Source organism: Ursus maritimus, unplaced genomic scaffold (genome assembly GCF_017311325.1).
Source record: "Ursus maritimus isolate PB19 unplaced genomic scaffold, ASM1731132v1 scaffold_34, whole genome shotgun sequence".
In the NCBI taxonomy this organism is placed as follows: domain Eukaryota; kingdom Metazoa; phylum Chordata; class Mammalia; order Carnivora; family Ursidae; genus Ursus; species Ursus maritimus.
The window spans coordinates 21,749,089-21,768,722 of NW_024426008.1; the positions used below are offsets into that span (position 1 = coordinate 21,749,089).

Genomic DNA, 19,634 nt, shown 5'->3' on the forward strand with positions numbered 1-19,634 from the left:
TTTTTTAAAAAAAATATTTAATTAAAAGGAATCTTTTATTATAATCATTGGAGTTTTTCTACCTCCCTGCTATGTTTTTACATAATTTTGGAAAACACATTACAATGGTAGTTAGTAAAGCAACATTTTCTCAGTCTGTAGGTTCACATTTTAAAGGTTGATGTTGTCTTCTATTTTTTAAAAATAATCTTTCAAGTATAGCAAGTGCAAAAAATTTTAGAAAATATAATGTAGATATGCATTACTGAATTTCAATTGTAGGAATATTATTAACTCGTTCATTCATTTCTTTATAAAAGGAGAAATGAAATAGATTTAAATGACTTTCTTAAGGTCACAGATTGTCTCAGAGCCCGATCTGGTTCCCAACACACGTTTCCTGATTACTTGCATACCGGTTGTTATTTCCATAAAGCAGCAAATACTTCACATTACTTGTCTCAACAAAATTTCCATGCCATATATAAGAGGTGTGATAAAGAAGTGATATTTTTACATGCAATTTAAATTAAACATAAGTTATGGGAGTCCAAGAATTCCTGGCACATCAACTATGATCCAGGCAATGTGCTAGGCACCTAGTGATGTAGCAGTGAATGTGATCTCACTCCTGTCCTCTAGGAATTTATAATCATTTTCCAAAAAAGACAATATGGACGCTCAAATACATTAAAGCATTTGCTTACATATTTTAAGATTTGTGAACAAACTTAGAACTTGAACTTTCCGACTCTTCGTAAGAAAATCCATTAAAAATATTTTCTGAATTATTGCCTTTAACTATGACAGCTGAATTGCCCAGAACATTTCAATTTCAAATATTCCTACACGATGCTTATGTTTAATTAAACTTATGTCATTAAACTCATTCTGATGTTGGCTCAGAAAATATGGTCACCGAGTCTACAAGTTAGGGCAGAGTACTTTTTTTTTTTTTAAAAGAAGGCTCCACACTGGGTGTGGAGCCCAACACAGGGCTTAAACTCACGATCCTGAGATCAAGACTTGAGCTGAGATCAAGAGTGGGACGCTTAACCGACTGAGCCACCCAGGTACCCCCGGAGCAGAGTACTTTTAAAAATAAAGTTCATATTCTGGTCAGGGAGACCTTAAAGTTCTCCGTGAACACTTACGCATATGAGTATGTGCATTTAAACATACCCATCGCCTCTATCGCATAGACAACCCTCCCTTTTTAAAAGGTTACACAAAATAAACATTCATTTACATAATGACAGAAAAAGTAAAGGTCAAAAAGAATTCTTTAGAGATGAATCGTCTGTAACCTGTCAGGAAAGGCGTTTTCCAGAGACGTGTGATTTCTGAGTATTCTAAATAACACACAGAATAAGTTCACTAACAGGTATTCATTTTGTATAAAAGAGAGGGGACACAATGCTTGGAAAATCCAGTTATTAAGGCTCAGATTAGTATTCTGCCTACCACAGTGGGACAGGATGTCTCTAGCGTTTCTTCATACATTTTAAGATCCTGTAGATGACGAAGGCAACTGCAGTTGCTGACACACAAAATACGGCCGTACAAACCTGCCCCAGACACTTCATTCACGTGCCTCAGTTGAATGACTGGCATCTGAAGGCATTGCTTCCTCACTTGAATGGTGCTGGGGAAGCTCTAGTAAACCATACCGCCCAGCAGTGCTAGCTCTGGTTCTGTGTGCATATACTAGAGAAAGCCTTCCGTTGGTTTTCTAAATATATAAAGAACATAGAAATATAGGACATAGACTACAGAAACATAGAAAGGAATATTGTCTGAGAAATTCAGCTTCTTGAGATGAAGGAATCTAAAGGAAACACCAAAAAAGAATCCTCAGAGAGGCAAACGTATAAAAACCCTAAATATTTTTGGGAAAACAATATTTTGCAACTGAACTAATCAAGTGTTCACGTCTACAAGTATTGAACATGCAACACACGTAAGTTAAAAATACTGAAGATATGTTTGTATGTATTATCTTTGCTTCCTCATATAAGGCATACTGTCAAAGCCAAACTACTAGGATTTTGTAACAAAAATAAATAAAAGTAAGACATTTCCTTCTTTGCTAATGAACAGAACATATATCTATATAGGAACTGTTAATTTAAAGGATATTCTTTTTTCAGAAATGGAAAATAATCTTATAACATGAACTTTATAACCAAAAGTTTACAACTAGTAAAAACGGATCTGATCCAAAATACCTTTAATGAGATATAAAGCAAATAAAATAATTTGTTTAATTAATGAGATGCAAATAGAAAATTTCCGTTAACTCCCTCAAATGTTTATTAGTTTTCTTGCAATATTTACTTAAACATGATGACAGGTATCTAAAAATGACAGTTTATTATTTTCTCATGATAAAGAAAACTGTCTTGTAGATAAAAAAAACTGAGAAGCAAATCTAATAATAAAATATTTGAAGGGTGTGCTCTTAAGATGCCCTTTGTAAAAGTGAAGACTAGTGCCAATATTGAAGTTCAACATAAAATATTTTGAGTCCAAAGGTATGTTGACATATATAAAAGAGTTAATGAGGCCATTCTTAAAGAAAACTTTTCACAGAAAGAGTGCGATAATGACAATACAAATTGTCTTAAAATACTTGGAAGCCTGGATAATATTACTCAAGCCCCAAATGAATAGTTTAAAGAAAATGCAGTTTTTACTGGATTGGCTGTGTGGTCCTCTGAAATGCTCAGTGAGTCCAATAATCTGGACTGACTGCTTTGCAAACTTTTTGTCTTATTGTATATAGTTTTACATTCTTATAGACCCTTCACTTCTAAGCCAGTTCTTAAGAAATCTGAGTTTATTTGTAATATGTGTGTATAGGTATGTATCTACATCGTCAGTTGGTTTGAAAAACTCCGTATGAGTGGGTGTTCTGATGACTATGACTCATGACTGCTTATGACCACGCAGCCGAGGTACAGTTTGTTCCCTGCCCCTTATTGGCAGGAGAAGAACGTTGATTGCTTTGCCAGAAGGCTGGAGATCACTTTGGAAGAGCAGAAGGAGGTCGAGAGGAGGTAGAAAGCCCTGAAGGATGGAGACTCCAGCTAGGAAACCTGGGGGCAACTCTCCCACCCATGCACAGTGCTGCTGGGAGCTCCCTGCGTAAGGGGACATCGGTTTAGGGGCTACGGGGTTAGACCCTGAGATTCAGCGGGGGATTATCATGTGCGTTCTACGTGCCAGTTACTTCCCCTCCAAGTTCTGACACAGTGATGAAATTGTAATTCAGGTATCTGAGTCTGAAACACAGTATAAGAAAGGATTAATTTTGTTGAAAGAGAAACCTGGCTGTTAAGTGTAACCTAAAGGCATACACTTCTTGTGCTGCCCAAGGGAAGTCAGGGCCTGTTATAAGATATAGTTTCCTTGGGTTTTGTCTTTAATAAAATCCCTTTGGACACTAAAATTTGATACCCTTAACATTTAGCAATTTGGAACTAAATTATTACTATTTCTTTCACTCTTATAAAATGGCATAAAATATTTGTTTACGTTTATGGTTTTTAAAAGCCCATAAAATACCCTAGGAACTTTTAACCTTTATCTTTAAAACTTGATTATTTTACTAATGAACTAACACAAATTCATGCAAGGGTGGAAACCAAGATAATTGCATCTTTCAACCTTTGCATTTAATCTATATTAATCAGGGTAGATTAAGGAAGATGAACTGTTCCTATTTTTCCCAAAGGGAAATACTGATTGACAAATTAAAAAAAAAATACATACTGCATTCCTCAATTAACATCTAAATGTAACATTTGGCATTTTTTTCCCAGATGGATTATTATCCATTAGGATTCATTTTAAGTTCAGTTCACCGATGATACGCATTTTGACAGGTCTTATTTCTGTCATAACTTATATTTACAATACAGCAAAGTCAAGGTTAAGTGAGTATAAAACAAGGGTTTGCTTTGAGCTGAATATATTTCAGTAGCCAAAACCAGCAAAAATCATAAAACAACTACTTGCTAGATTGTAAAAAGTATAAAAAATAAATGCCTAATGTTTTTTATATACTTTAGAAGGAATTTTTTAAAAATGCACAAGAAGTTCAAGAACCTTATGTGGAAATTGGAACAATTAGTTCAAGAATATTTCTGTGTTTGAATTTGCAATCTAAAATATCTCACATTGGATACAAAATAATCATTAAGTGCCAACTTATATTAATTACAATTGAGGAGTATAAAATAAACTTAAGTCTGAGTGATACCCTAGTTTGTTTTAGGCAGACAATTTGCATCATTTAGCCCCACTGCATCTTCACATACAAAAGATTTGGAAATAAAAATATTTAAATAAAAATTATTGTACTAATAGAGTAAATTCTGTAAAGCTAAATCGAAAGTACCATTCTAAAATACAAGGAGATGAGTGATACCACCCTTGGCTATTATTTGTTTGAAGGATTAAGATTATTTGGAGAGAAACAAAGTTGTCTACTCTTAAACTAACAGTTGCCCATGGGGCAATGATAGAGTGATCAGATACTCTTTTATTCAAATGGTATGCAGAGAGAAGGCCTCTATGCCAACAACGTTCATCGACAAACCTATGGAAGAATACTTGATAACAAAACAATGCGTGCATGAGTCCCCAAATAAATGTATACATGATTGGCAAAGGTACTTAGAATACTGAAGGTAAGATAAGGTCTGTTCCCTTCTATTACTTGTTTTCCTATGTTCATCCATTTAGCAAATATTTAGGAAACCTCTATCAGGTACCAGGTACTGTTCTAGGCACCAGGGATGCATCAGTGGACAGAACATATAAAATCCTTACTCTCTTGGGACTTTAACTTGTCAGTATGTATTCACTGTTGCCTCCACGGTGTTACTACCGATATAATTGCCATTATGTGAATATTGATAATAATAGAAAAAAAACATGGCACTCAGTGTAACTGTACTCAGTTTATGAATGGGGCACTATATAGGGTACGAAACTGAGGAGTATCTATGCATTTCCACCTGGAGGATGATAGCAAGATAATGATAAAAACGGAGCAGCAGTTCCAAGTACTCTTAAGGATATGCTGAAAAGGGGACACAAAATTCAACACCCCACCCCACCCCACTCCATCTTCTAATGTGTGGAAAGGTGAAAAACAAAGCAATCATATTGGATTCTACTGAAAGGAGATTATTTATTTGGTTTGACCCTAATAAGAATTTTCTAAATTACTCTGAATAATCAAATGTTGAAAGGGAAAATAGGAAACCCGTTTTATCCCATATTCCAAAACAGAATGACAATAGACTTTCTGCTCAAAAATCATGATTAAGATGCCTCTTTTGAAACTACTAAATACGGGACACAACTTATTGATCAGGTCTCCTAATTTTTTCCCTAATGAAATCGATCCTCTGTAATAACTGATAAGTCAGGGAAGTAACATCGTAAAGTTGGATTCATGTCCACTTTAAATAATCCCACAAACCTCAAATTAATCTCTATTATGTCCTGTATAGTGAGGGACAAAGGTAACTTACAGTTTACTGACATTTATGAAGGATATATTTTTTAAAAACTTTTCTGCTAAAATTTTTCTTTACAAGGGAACATCACCAATTAAGTGCACAGAATTTAAAATGCCCTTAGCAGGTGGTTATCAGTTATTTGGATTAACCTAACAAAGATGAGGAGCACTGTTAACTTCCCAAGGACAGAAAAACAACAGGATTCTTGTTATGCGTTCAGGGAGAACACTGACTGGTCAGCAGAGACACCATGGATCCTTCCTCTACTGTTCCTATACCACCTGGAGAATCACTGGTATTTCTAAGGACTTGACCGTAAATGTGCTTTACATGAATTTAACTACCTCGGAGGTGTAATAAAAATGAATCAGGACATCTAGAGAAAGATTATCACCGCAGTCACAATATTCATGCCCACTCTATATACTGAAATGTCTCTGGTAATTAGAAAACACTATGGAGGAGGTGCTGTGCTAGGTAATAAAAAATAGGAAGCCACAGAGTCACAAACATTTGTTTGTTGTTGGTATAGCTTAAGCCACATGTTCATTAACATTAAATATTATTTCGTGAGTTTTGCAAGAGAATAATAATCTCAAAGAAACCCCAACATGTCTGAAAATTTTCCAACAAAAATATATTAAAAAAGTTCTTATACCTACATTATTGTTCATGGAATACTAATAAATATAGGTAATTCAAGTTAAAATTAAACATATCACATATTTTACTAAACGGCATAATTCAAGTGAAAATGAGATATGAATTGAATAACAAAACACAATTTCTTAGAAGTCTCACAGTTCAAAAAGGTAACTATAAACTTCAGGTGTTTTTTTTTTTTTTTCCTCTTACGTTCCCTATACATTTTTGACTAAAAGCGAACAACATCTTTACTTGCCATTTTCAAAATATGAACACCAGTTAGTCATTACCCACCCCCAAAAAACATACACCCTAATAGTGTACATTAAACCAGCCTTTATACACAACTACAAACTCATGCTAACACAGCAGTGATATACTGATGAAGCATGTAAAAGAGTGACATATTGCATACAAATTTTCAGACAGGGGGAAAAAAATCACATTCCTTAAACTGTTTCAAAAAGAAAGGCCAAAATATATATTATTTTGAAATTTACAACCTATAATTTTCACCAGAATTGCAGGTATTCTCCAAATTGGCTAACCTGTTTTTTTTTGCCATGATACTTTTCCCTTGAAAAGGAAAGAACACACAACATTCGTTTAAAAACAAATGTGTAAAACACATGGAAGTTGTTTTATGTTGGAATATAAAATTTAAATCTTTGAAAAGTCAATTATTTAAAAAGCACAGCAAAACATTATCTGTGAACTAAAGGTTTTAGATTTATTAAAAAAATAACAATATTTCTTTTCAGTTGGGTGATTCAGTTTTAGAATTTTTACTCACAAAATATGGGGAAGAATTTAAAAATCATAATAACTTATCTCTCAGTTTAAGAATACATTGCCAGTTGGGAGGGAAAACTCTTAATTCTTAGTGTGTTGTCACTGATACTAATTTAGCAGATATGTCTAAAACAGATATAAGTCATTGCTCTATTTACTTTTTCCCATATATTCAGAAATCATGGCAACAAAATAATTTTTAATCAGCATTTCCATCAGTTCCCCTGACTTTGAAATTTGAAAATGTTTATACTTTCACAAAACTGTCATTGCTCTTCCCAGACTTACCAGTGTTACTGTGATGGCTGCATCTGATAACAGTTAAAAGCATCAAGAAATAGTAACAATGATCCTGTTTAACCTCAATTGTTAGCAATTTATGGCTTATCAAGAGTCTCACTTCTTCTCTTGGCCCAGTTTCATTTTTCTGTAAGTCTCAAGAACTGAGCTCATGCAGGTCGCTGTTTCCTGCCCACCTCATATAGTCTTACTGGTAAAGAAATCATTTTCAGACAGTTTACCATTGGATTTGGTATTAATCATCTTTTCCCACTTTAAGAAAATACTACCAGTCATACAAGTAGACACGACTGTCTCCCTGCTTCAGACACAGAGATGCGGATCACAGGCATTTGCTTCAGAGTCAATTAATATCAAACCAGAAAGCTTTAAATATTGAAAATCCCCATTAATTAACTTTCACAAGTAAATGGCAGCTCGGTATTAACTTGGAAATGTTACATCTGTACCAAAACAGCACAAAAACCTAGTAAAGCAGTATATCAGGGGCTCCTTTTTTTTTTTTTTTTTTTTTTTTTTTTTTTTTTTAGATATTCCACTGTACAAAATAGCCATTAAGGGATACAGAGATCATAGGGGGCTGAGAAAAGAAGGTTAAGAAGCAAAATAAATAAGTAAATAAATAAAACAAGCATTTAGAAGCAAGCAACACATGCAGAACAAGCAAGAGATTAGTTTACATGAAGAAGAGGCAACTTACATGGCTGTTGAGGAGAGAGCTTCTGTGAGTGGACAGACCGTCAGACTTTTGCAGCGTCTCAATCGCCATTTCAATCTGATAATAGATGTCATTAAAAAAAGGGCTCAAGACAAGATAGTAATAAAAGGCTCACCAGAGAATTTTTGATAGATTCTCTAAAGCTCAATTTCTTCTTCAATGGTGGCTAATGAACAGCTCTCAACTCAATGTGTATTTCCCCCATCTTCCCGCCCCACCCCCAGAGAATAAAATAAAAATAGGCACGCTAAGGATAAGCCCGATCGCAAAAAGTACACCTCTTTTTTGGACAGTCTGTGATGACGACCAGAATGGAGGCCTGAGGAGCAGGAACCCCGGTGGATTCTTTCTAGTCATGAGAAAATGGTCTTGACTTTCAGAGTTCAAGGCGTGGGATAGTAACCACTCTCTTTCCAAATAGTCTCCCACCTAAAGAGTATTTAATATCTGCTCTACTTTCGTCATGAAAGAAAAATTACCCTGCAGATTTTGTGTTTAACATGCATTAATATTTTAATGCAAATGTACAAGGACCCCTTCATTAATGTTCAAAAGCTACTAACTCTATCCATTCCTCTCTTAACCCTGTATTAAAATTTGGAAGTGGATGGTCATTAGTATGAACAAACACTACGATGTAATCATGGCCCCTGCGTTATATTTTAGGAAGTGGTGGTGAGGCAGCGCTATTAGAAATGACAGCAGAAATGAAACATAAAAGAGAAAATAATTCAGAGTCAACAAAGAAAAGGACAACCACAGAAAAGTTTTATACCGTGTAATCTCCGCATACCATGAGAAATCACAGCACCCTAATTAAGTAGCAGGTGCCAATAATAAATGGGGTGCGCTCTTGGTAACCTTATATCGAAAGATGTCTCTCTCTCGGCTCCTAGGCTAGGGCATGTACTGTAAAAGCAGATTCTGAACGCGCTCTGTTTGGTTACTGGGTTACATTAACAATATTAACTAAAGTTAAATTTAAAAATCACATTATGTAAGAGAGAAAATTGATTTCATTACTTTTATTTCTACCATGTGATCAAATCAACTATCAGTAGAAGCAGCGATAAAGAATACTTCGTGTTTTCAAATGTAGTTAACTTACTTCTCATTTACAGTGGCTATGGAAACTAACGATGCCTTGAAATGCTCACATACCGTGTCCCCCCACCAACACAAAAACCATGGATGCCAATGTCCAAAGCAAAGTTCTTTTCCCCCACCAACTTCCCAATTGCTTTCTGGTGGAACTTTATCCACGGAATGTTCAGTCTCAATTATATCAGCATTAAATCCAATTTTCTTCCAAGCAACTTGGGAACTTAATAGCTTTAATTCTATTTTATGTTATTTCCACAAGTTACCGGTTCTTCCTCCCTAGAGTTAACAAGATATAATACTGACAAAAATGTTAGGCTAGGAATTATAGAAAAAAATATTCTTAAAATAGAGATTGTAATAATTCATAAGAAGATGTAATACAATTTGTTTCACTGTTAATTTCTTTTAGATCACAAAATTAAGTAACCTGGCTTCTAAAACACTCTTCCTCCCAGGTAGAATGGTCACGTAGTTTACCATCCTACTTGAAAATCAACTGAAAAGAAGGTAATACCGTACTAGTGAAAAAAGACACATTATAGAAAGAGCAATGTAAGCATAATGAGTACGCAAGCTTTTTTACTAAAATGTTAAACTTCAAAACTATAAAGGACCTCGGTAGTGCGTCTCTTAAAAGGGCATCTGTAAGTGTTCTTGTTTTCAAAGAGAACACATCTATCAAAAGAAAAAAAAAAAGCTGCAAAGCCTCACCCTCACGTGACTTTAGATCACTTCTATGACGAATTCGCTCAAAAGTCTGATTTGCTCTTTAAAAAAAAAAAAGGGGGTGCCTGGGTGGCACAGTCATTAAGCGTCTGCCTTCGGCTCAGGGCGTGATCCCGGCGTTCTGGGATTGAGCCCCACATCGGGCTCCTCTGCTGGGAGCCTGCTTCTTCCTCTCCCACTCCCCCTGCTTGTGTTCCCTCTCTCATTGGCTGTCTCTCTGTCAAGTAAATAAATAAAATCTTAAAAAAAAAAAAAAAAGTCTGATTTGCTACGATGCCCACGTTTTCTTTCAAGTTTGAGTGTGGAGAATTCGAGGTTCGATTTCAATCTACTAAATAAAAATAAAATGACCTGCAAAGCGTGATTTCCCACATCGAGATGAAAGGTGAAAATGACCAGTGGTGTCATTGCAGTAGTGAGGGCGAAACCCAGGTCTGTGTGTGGTTATTAATCAGCAATTTTAATGTCTTTATGACTAAAAGGATTCGTGGCTGCTGTTCTTTATCATTAAAAAGTGGGCATGGGAGACAAACATTTTCCATTTCTTCCTTAAACCAGTGAAGCTTTAGATGATGATTATACAGGAGGTGATTTTTTTTTGAGAAGTCAATGCTCTGAACTAAGGTTCAGTGCCCGGCTGTATCTCTTACTGAATAATCACCCTGCAACTGAGTCACCAGGAGTGTCTACATCGTCTCTGCGATTATCTCCTGCTAGGATACGTGGTGCTTGGGAGTTTAGGCTGGTTCAGGTGACCCCGGACTATTGCTTCATAATCAGATAAGAAGCTATGGCAACTCTTCTGAGACCAAATGGTGGGATGCTGCACCCAACATGAGACGTCTGGCCTGGAGAGAGAGGCTCTCAGAGCATTAAGTGGGATTACTGGGGTGAGGGACTCCAACGAACTCCCCGTGTGAAAGACCAGGTAAGAAATGGCTGTCCATTCCAGACATTCTAGCCACATGACTTCCTAGAAAAATCACTCTTTTCTGGAAGATAAAAAAAGATCCTCATCACTGTACTAGGGACGATTTTAAAACCCTCCAGATTCACCAGCTTAACGTAGGGCTCCCGTGAGAATGGGAATCGACTCTGGGGGTGGTTCTCTGCCGAAGACAGGAAACTGCTTCCATCCTACCACAGACGTATTTTCAGCAATGCGAGGAGAGGATTTTGCACTGTGTTTAGACAGGCTGCTGCAGTCTCGAGGAGTGGCAGGCCTCGGGCGCAGAAGAGCAAGAGAGGTAAGTGAGATGTTCTCCAGCCCTGGGAATCGCGTGTGGCCTCCGAGGCTCAGAGGCAGCCCGGACTGATGCCCGACCGAGTCCGAAGCGTCAACGCGCAGGTAGTGAGAACTTCCTACAGTCGCACGCCAGACTTCTTTCTGCCCACACGGTAGCAGGAAGATGCAAAGACCTCTTTGCCGTGTGTCCTACGACAAGGTACTACAGAGCATCACGTGAAAAATGGTGACTGCGCGGAGCACCTCGCTGAGAGAGTCACTGACCATGAACATGATTCAGAGAAATGAGACTTCACCAGAGAGCAGGGACCCCTGGGAGTTTGACTGTCAGTGAAGCTTAATTTGGGTGAAGAAAGAGGAAAAGGACACTGGCTGCTATATTAAAAAAAAAAAAAATGTTTGGGATTTTGTCAGCAGTTAGTCAGTCACTGGAGAATTAAAATGAATACAGGTGTAGTCCCTAGCTTCCCCACATAAACGCTGAGTTCTCAAAAGACCGCAAGCCAGGGAATGGTATAAGTGGGTTTCCTTCACTTGGGCAAAAGACTCCCCATACTAAGTCTGGAGTGCTAGTTCGAGACTATACCAACTACTTCTCTTCTGGTACAGAAAGTAACATGATCACAACTGTGATAAAAATACAACCACAGGGCAACAAGCAAACCATAGTGCTTGTGTGGCAGACTGTGTGTGTGTGTGTGTGCGTGTGCGCGTGTGTGCATGTGTGTGTATGATGGATTTAAGAGAAAAAAAAGAAAACGTGGTCTCTGTAAGGCAGAAGAAACCCCTATTATTTTTGAGAATATAGCAAGTATATACATCTCTGGCAGACTGAACCAGTGAAGGAAGTCTTTCCTGATTTCTAAGGAATTAGGATCAGAAATTCAGAAGAGGCCAGGGAAGTGTTGTATTTCATATCCAGGAGAAAAAAATAAATAAAACTCAGTGGAGCTCCTACAAAAAGAGAGCAAACCCACTAAGAAGACCTTGAAGGGGACAGGGTACCTATGATCTGATGGGGGATGGATACACAGTATGATAAACATGTGGCCTCAAACCCGGGCTGCAAACTCTTTTCCAGTCACTATGACGCTAATGCTGCCTTGTGGGAACCAAGGACAAGTGGAGAGTCTCCAACCATCCACGGTTACCCTGAGGCTTGTACAATATCCAACCAAGAATCAGTATCCCAAAAAGGACTTCAGAGCAAAGTCCCGCCCAAGCTCTTAGGAAAGGAGGATGGGAAGAGGAGAAGAGGGGTCAGCGGTGTCTGATGTGCAGCAAATATCTGTTTGTATCCTCTTCTCCCAAGCTCAAAGAAGGGATCGATACTGTACTCCTTCTAAGGCAGCAAATACTTTTAAAGACAAAAATCTAATAAGAAAAACCCATTTTCCCCATTATTTATAATTTTCCCATTATTATTTACAATTGGTATTTATGGTTCCCCTAACATTACGGATGGCCCTCTTATTATTATAAGTTGACCCCTCATTTTGCAGAGTTGCTCTCAGGCTTAGGTGCCCTGCTGGAGGGTTGGGAGGTTTACAGGAGGTGGGGATCTGGGAAGATGGAGGTCAGCATTCACCTCACCCCGGGCAGACTGGGGAGAACAGGGAAGTACAAAGAGGCTTTGAGTGACTGTGTTCTGGAGAGGGTGATGCTAAAGCCTCAGCTTTTTCCTCTACAAAATCGCCAGTAAAATCTCTACCGCTCCCAGGTACTGCAGTACAAGTAATCAAGGCTGGCTGGAGCACAGGGTTCATTTAGGAGCACTGGACAATGTCAAAAAGGTAAACTGCAGTTTGAAATGCAGGGAAATGTGAAGAGGTGCAGAGTCTTTTGCATGAGTTACACGGGGTAAAAGAGAGGCCCCCTTGGACATGTGATTTCTATATCCATTTATGTATGCCTATACAATGACTCAAATAGAGTATTGCATTGTGGACAATTAGGGCTCTCTCTTAATGTAAGTATCAACCAGTCATTCCATTACATGCTAATAAGACAGAAGGAAAAAGAATAATTATATCACCTTATTCATTGTCTTTATAGGTCAAGGCATATTCTCTTGACTCTGAAATGGCTTTTTAATCTATTTTAAAGACTAAAGGTCAAGATTGATATATTCAACTACCACTATAATTAAAATTGGTCTCTTGGTAGAAACTATTTCCTTCCGTTCGAACTGTTAAAGAATGTGATTTAAAAATAGAAGTAATATTATAGTGCTTTATGGTTTATAAAGCCTTTTTTTATATTAATTCTCTTGTGATCTTCACAGCAACTTTGTGAAGTCGGAAAGGCAAGCAATATTATCTCCTTTTCACAGATTAGAAAACTGAGGCTCTCTGGGATTGAGGGATTTTCTTCAGATTACACAGGTATTAAACATGAGACTGGAATACAAGATTTATCTCTCGAAGTTCAATATCATTTTCATTTTATGCAAATACAACATAAATATAAATCATGGAATATTTCAAATCAAAATATCAAATACATCAAATGAAACTCTCTTCTGGGGACCGGCTTGCAAAATTAAGATTTGCTAAAATGGTTTACTGTCAATAAACAAGAAAATCACTTTCTAATAGGAAATGGTCTACATATGATTGATAAGTATTACTTGAAAATGATTTCAAAGTGATCAAGTTAAAGGCAACAAAATGTTTTAAGTGGATAGTCACATTTTAATCATCATAAAATAGTTATCTTTAATGTATACTAATTATATTTTCTTGTTCATACTGGTTACTGTATTAATCTCACCAATTAACACAGCATTTTTTTTCTTTGTGAAAGAATGGTAAATTCTTTAGAGAAATCCAATCAAGAGAATACACTTAAGACTGGAAATTTCCTTTGGGGTAATTGCTCCCGTGAACTCTTAAGACTTCACATTTTGTTTGCATTTGAGATCAAGTAAGGCAGAAATGTTTCTACTTGGTGGCTTTTGTTCAGAAAAGGTATCTGTGATGACCGACATCAACACATGGCCACCACACTTACCCTGCTAGAAACGACAGCCTCCTGGTGTATAAATGACAGCACGGGCGGGGTGGGTGGGTGGGATTTCCTACAGGAAGCCCTCCAACCAGGAACATCAGAGGGAAGAACACCTGCACTTTGGATAGAGACCTGCAGTCTCTGTAACTGCTCCAACACAGGGTTTTTCAACGTGTGGCTCTAGACACTTGTTAGAGATGCAGAAAAACAATAAACAAGAACACAAAACAAAGCTAAGGCTCCGCTCTCCTCTTCAATTTGCCCAAAGCTGTGCTTTTCAGAATGGAAGGTGCAACCCAGTAGTGGGTTATGACATCCATTATGTGGGTCCTGATCGGCATTTTTAGAAAATCAGTGAAATCAACTAGAGTAGAAAATAATCAGATGTCCCTGTACAGCGTATGCGTAAATACCATCCTGCGGAACTCCGGTTTCAGACACCTGATATGAATGACACACGTATATACATAATCCTCTATCTGTGTATATCTAGATGTGTACTTATGCGTGTGTGTGTGTGTGTGTGTGTGTGTGAGCACAGGGCCACAATGTAAAGGTATTTCTTATTGTGGGTTGTGACCCTAAAACTTTGAATACTCTGCACTCAGAAGTTAAGTCCGTTCCCTGCAGGTCCCTGGATCCCTTCTTCTAAGACTCTACTGAGAGATGTCTCTTGGGCCCAGGAGGTCTGACAGTGCAGATGGTAACACTCCCGCCGAAGCTAAGACTCTGAATATGATAGTGCTCTTTTTGTACGTTCAGATGATACAGAAATCAACACGTAAATCCATTACACACAGCGATGCTGAAAAGAAGCTTAACACTGACAGAGTCAGGACATGTTGTTCCTTTAATTCTTTAAAAAAAAAAAAAATTAAAAATGTCCAGATGACACTCCTAGACAGCTTTGGTTTCTGTCTCCTCTTGAACCAGAAAGTAGCTAACGATGAAATCTTAATCTTACGTGCCTAAGCATTCAGAGCAAAGAAGTTTTAGGTCTTGCAAATGTCTAACTATATAAAATCTTCTCCATTCACATAATTTTATGACATCTAGAGAAAAAATTTAAATTGTTATGCTTTCAACATGAAGTTTTGGCAGTTTTGTACCACCTGAAGCTATTCTGAAATATTTATGAGGGAAAAAAAAAACACATTTGGATAAAAAAACTTGCATAAATTGAATGTGTTCTGAGAACATTTGACTTAAGTTGGTGGATTGAAACCAAGACTGCTGGTTTGGTTTCTCTGATCACTCTGTACAGCCCACATCCCTCCGCCCTCACCGGGACCCAAAAGACTGGCATTATCAGTGCGTGACAATGAAACTATTTTCTGACACATCTATTCCATAAGCACTCAGGGCTAGAATTACCCTTCGGGAACCTGCTGGGTTAGAATTAAGTGATAGGATTTAAGGCCAAGTTTACATTTTCGAATGTATAAGATTTCAAATCTGCCTTTCACAGATTATTCTGAGTACGAAGCACATGTTCACTTCGTATTTAGTCTGCATAATCACTAAAGCAGGATTTCTCCAAGTGTGGTCGTGGATCAGCATTACGGGAGTCACCTGGGCACGTGTAAGGAATGCAAATCTTGGACCCTTCCCCACACTGAATCAAAAGCCCCGGGTGGGGGGGGGGGCGCCTGGGTAGCGCAGTCGTTAAGCGTCTGCCTTCGGCTCAGGGCGTGATCCCGGCGTGCCGGGATCGAGTCCCACATCGGGCTCCTCCGCTGGGAGCCCGCTTCTTCCTCTCCCACTCCCCCTGCTTGTGTTCCCTATCTGGCTGGCTGTCTCTCTGTCAAATAAATAAATAAAAAAATCTAAAAAAAAAAAAACAAAAAAAAAACAAAAGCCGCGGGGGGAGGGCTTCAGGGATGTATTTAATCAATGCCTCAGAGAAGGCACATTCAAGTTGGAGGAACACTGCAGTAAAATAGTCTCAAAGTTCTCTTCTTTGTCAGGGTCAGACTGCAATTACTCCTTCAGTGGGCATTCGTTCCTACCATGGTGTGAGGTAACTCTTCTTAGAGAACAATTTTGAAGTCTAAGTATTAATTAGATTTTTGCTTCTCTTTCCCTCTCTTCCTACCCAGTCCGACCCTACCTTTAAGCAATTTTGCAATTTATCTCAGCAACATAACCAGAAGATAAACAAAATTTTGGAGAATCTAAAATTAATCAATGTATAACACATTAACATTTGTGATTTAAAAAATAATGTGGTAAGAGACAAAAGTGAAAGTAACCACTTTAAAGAAATCTGGAGGCTATTTGTGGATTTCGTTTTTTGCCTTCCAGGATCAGGCAGCTTTCTGGTAGGCCAGAACTGGCTCCGGTACCCACATTGTAAACCCTTATACTCCTAGAAGCACGTGCCTGGTCCACACTGATGGCTCAATATAGGTCTGAGTGCGTGAGTGATTAAATAGTCCAGACTCCAAGTACACGAATACAAACACAAAACATTCACTTTCGCTCCAAAATACTGTATAAGAGTAGATCCAAAGATCTTTACTAAACTTAATGCCAGTTTCTGTTCTCTGAACTTCCCGCAGTCTAATAAAGGAGGACTTCTTCCAGGTACAAGATTTCATTCGAACTGTGACACCTCATTGACAGTCTTTATACCGGGCTCGTAAAGAAAGGGGTGTATCGGCTGCATGCATTCAGGGGACGTGACCAGGTAGATACACTTTATAATCATCAAGGGCTTGCTTGAGATTTCTGGAAATAATAAATCCCCTTTTTTTCAAATAAATAATGTATTCACATGTCCCCACATTTTTTTTCTTCAAGCATTCTTCTAGGGATCTTTGTGCTTATATAAGCATATGCAAATGCATGTTTCTATTTAAGCACACACACACTACCTCTTGCTTTTTCACTTAACAATATGGAGATCTTTCCATCTCTCTCGATCTCTATCTATGTATGTCTCCTCTATGTATACATGTGTACATACACACGCTGCCTCATTCTTGACTGGCTGTCTAGAATTCCACTGAATGAACAAATGCACCAAAATTTATTTAACTATTTCCCTGCTGATGGACAGTTAGCCTTTCCCCAATTTTCCTGTTATTTAACTCTACAGTGAATATGGCTGTTCACACAGCACCTCACATTTGTAAGTGTATCATCAGCAGGATAAATTACTAGAAGTACACTCCCAGGGTCGAAGGATATGTGTATTTTCAATTTTTATAAAAATTCCCGTAGCACTCTCCAATCCTGTCTGTGCCAATTTAGATTCCTCTTAACAGTGAGCCAGAGGGCTGGTTTCTTTACACCCTTGGCAAGGCTGACTGACTTCTCCAGCTTCACCTGTGTGAGAGATGAACAACAGTCTCTCTTTGTGGTTTATTTTTCATTTCCTTTTCAGGGGGCTGCTCACTCATATACTTTCACCATTTTTGGGTCTTTTTCTGTTTTTCTCATGGATTTATAAGAGTGGTCTATACATTAAACAAGTTAGTTCTTCAGATACAATGTCTCAAAGCTTTACGCCAGGTTGTTTCACTGTTGCCTTTATTTACTGTGGCTTTTGTCACAGGGGATGCTTCCCCTGTATGTAGCTGATTTTTGAGACATTCTTGGTAGCTTCTGGATTTTACATCATGCTTCATCACTATGAAAGATAATGATAAAATGCATTTTTCCATCCAAGTGCAATGAATTTTTGTATCAGGAGTTAATGGATGGAACCAATCTACTTTTCTTTTCTGAATAGTTATCCAGTTGTTCCAAGCATCATTTATTAATAATCCACCATTTCTCCACTGACAGACAATACTACCTTTACCATACACTATACTCCTACACTCATTAGGCCTGCTTATGGTCTTTAGTCCACCACTGGTCCATACGGATCCATTCATGTGCCAACAATTGTTTGAATTATTGTAACTTTATAATATGTTTGAAATCAAATCGTAGGGCTGTTAACATCCCACTCCACTCTCCATTATTTCTCTTTTTACAAAATTGCCTTCACTATTCTTGCATGTTTATTTATATAAACAGGCTTTTTTATAAAAAGAACAAAATCTATCGGTATTTTGATTGGGTTCATATTGAAATATTAAAGTTAATTTAAGAAGATTCAAAATGTTTGATACTGAAACTTGTTTTTCCATTATGCAAACTTCTTTTTGTGTCCCTTAGGAAACTTTAAAGTTTTATTTAGCAGCTGGATCTTGCACATAATATTGTTACTTTACTACATGGTATATTTTAAATTTATAATAGATGAGATCTTTGCTTCCATAATATTTTCTAACTATTATGGTTTATACCTAGAAAAGCTACTGATTTAATTGAATATTAATTTTACTAAGTTCTCTTATTTGTTATAGTTTTTCATTTGATGCTTATGGACTTTATCAGGTATACAATCATATCGTCTGCAATGCTGACCTCTTTATCTCCTTTCTATTTTCATATTTTTCTTTTTCTTATCTAACTACACTTTTCTTGTAATTTTCAAAGCATGATTAAAAACCTCACATCTTCCTTTCCTACAAGGTCGATGGAAAAGGCACTAAAACTTATTAAGTAATAAACTTAAAATACACGTGCAAAATTATTTCTTACGTTCCACAGTTAGATTACCAAAGTCCTAGCCAGTGAAATTTATGGGTACCAATAGTTATAATCGAACACAATAGCTAGGTTTTAAAAGAAATCAGATAATTCTGTGGCCAATAAACACAACTGTAGTTATGCATGCTGAGGAGGTGGTAATCAAACCACATGCTTTTGGAGGATGAACTGATAAACATGGGAACACGGAGAGATTTTCTCTCATTTGAAAACTGGTAGTTGGTCATAGGCATTGTGTTGTGTTTTCCTTCATTAAACGAGAAGGCATGGGCCAGTGGAACAGTCAGTATTAAAATGTTACGGGCCTAACCATCCTATGATGCAGTAGTCACAATACTGCGTATTTACCCCAAATATACAAAAAAAACAAAACAAAACAAAACAAAACAAAAAACCCCCAAAACCCTAAACTGAACTAATTCAAAGGGATACATGCACGTCTGTTTATTGCAGCATTATTTACAATAGCCAAGATAATGAAAGCAGCCCAAGTGTCCTTTGATGGATGAATGGATTAGAAAGGTGTGGTATATATATAGCACGGAATATTACTCAGCGACAAAAAGGAATGAAATCTTGCCATTTGCAACAACACAGAGTGACAGAGCATAATACTAAGCGAAGTAAGTCAGACAGAAAGACACATACCACATGATTCCACTCATATATGGAATTGAAGAAACTAAACAAATGAGCAAAGAGGAAAAAGAGAGAAACAAACCAATAAACAGACTCATAACTATAGAGAACAAGCTGACAATGGTTAACAGAGGAGAGGTGGGGGGGAGGGATGGGGGAAACCGGTGATGGGGATGCAGGAGGGCACCGCCTGTGATGTATGGGCTTGGCGAATCACAGCATTGCACACCTGAAACTAATACAGCCCTGTAGCTTAACTATACTGGAATTAAAATAAAAGCATAATAAAAAATTGTATGGGTCTAATAATGACTCGTATGCAACGCACAGACTA

At 37.4% G+C, this 19,634-nt stretch overlaps 1 protein-coding gene across 6 annotated transcripts in view; it reads right to left on the minus strand.

Moving 5' to 3' along the window:
• RFX3 (regulatory factor X3) overlaps window positions 1–19,634 on the minus strand; it is a 285,719-nt gene that overhangs the window by 73,104 nt on the left and 192,981 nt on the right. For 5 of the 6 annotated variants that reach the window (XM_040620294.1, XM_040620295.1, XM_040620296.1 and 2 more), the window contains one exon: window positions 7,951–8,025. The exons of the other annotated variant lie outside the window; for it this stretch is intronic. In XM_040620294.1, coding sequence (XP_040476228.1) covers window positions 7,951–8,025 — 75 coding nt within the window. The remainder of the gene's footprint in view (window positions 1–7,950; window positions 8,026–19,634) is intronic. 6 annotated transcript variants of the gene reach the window in all.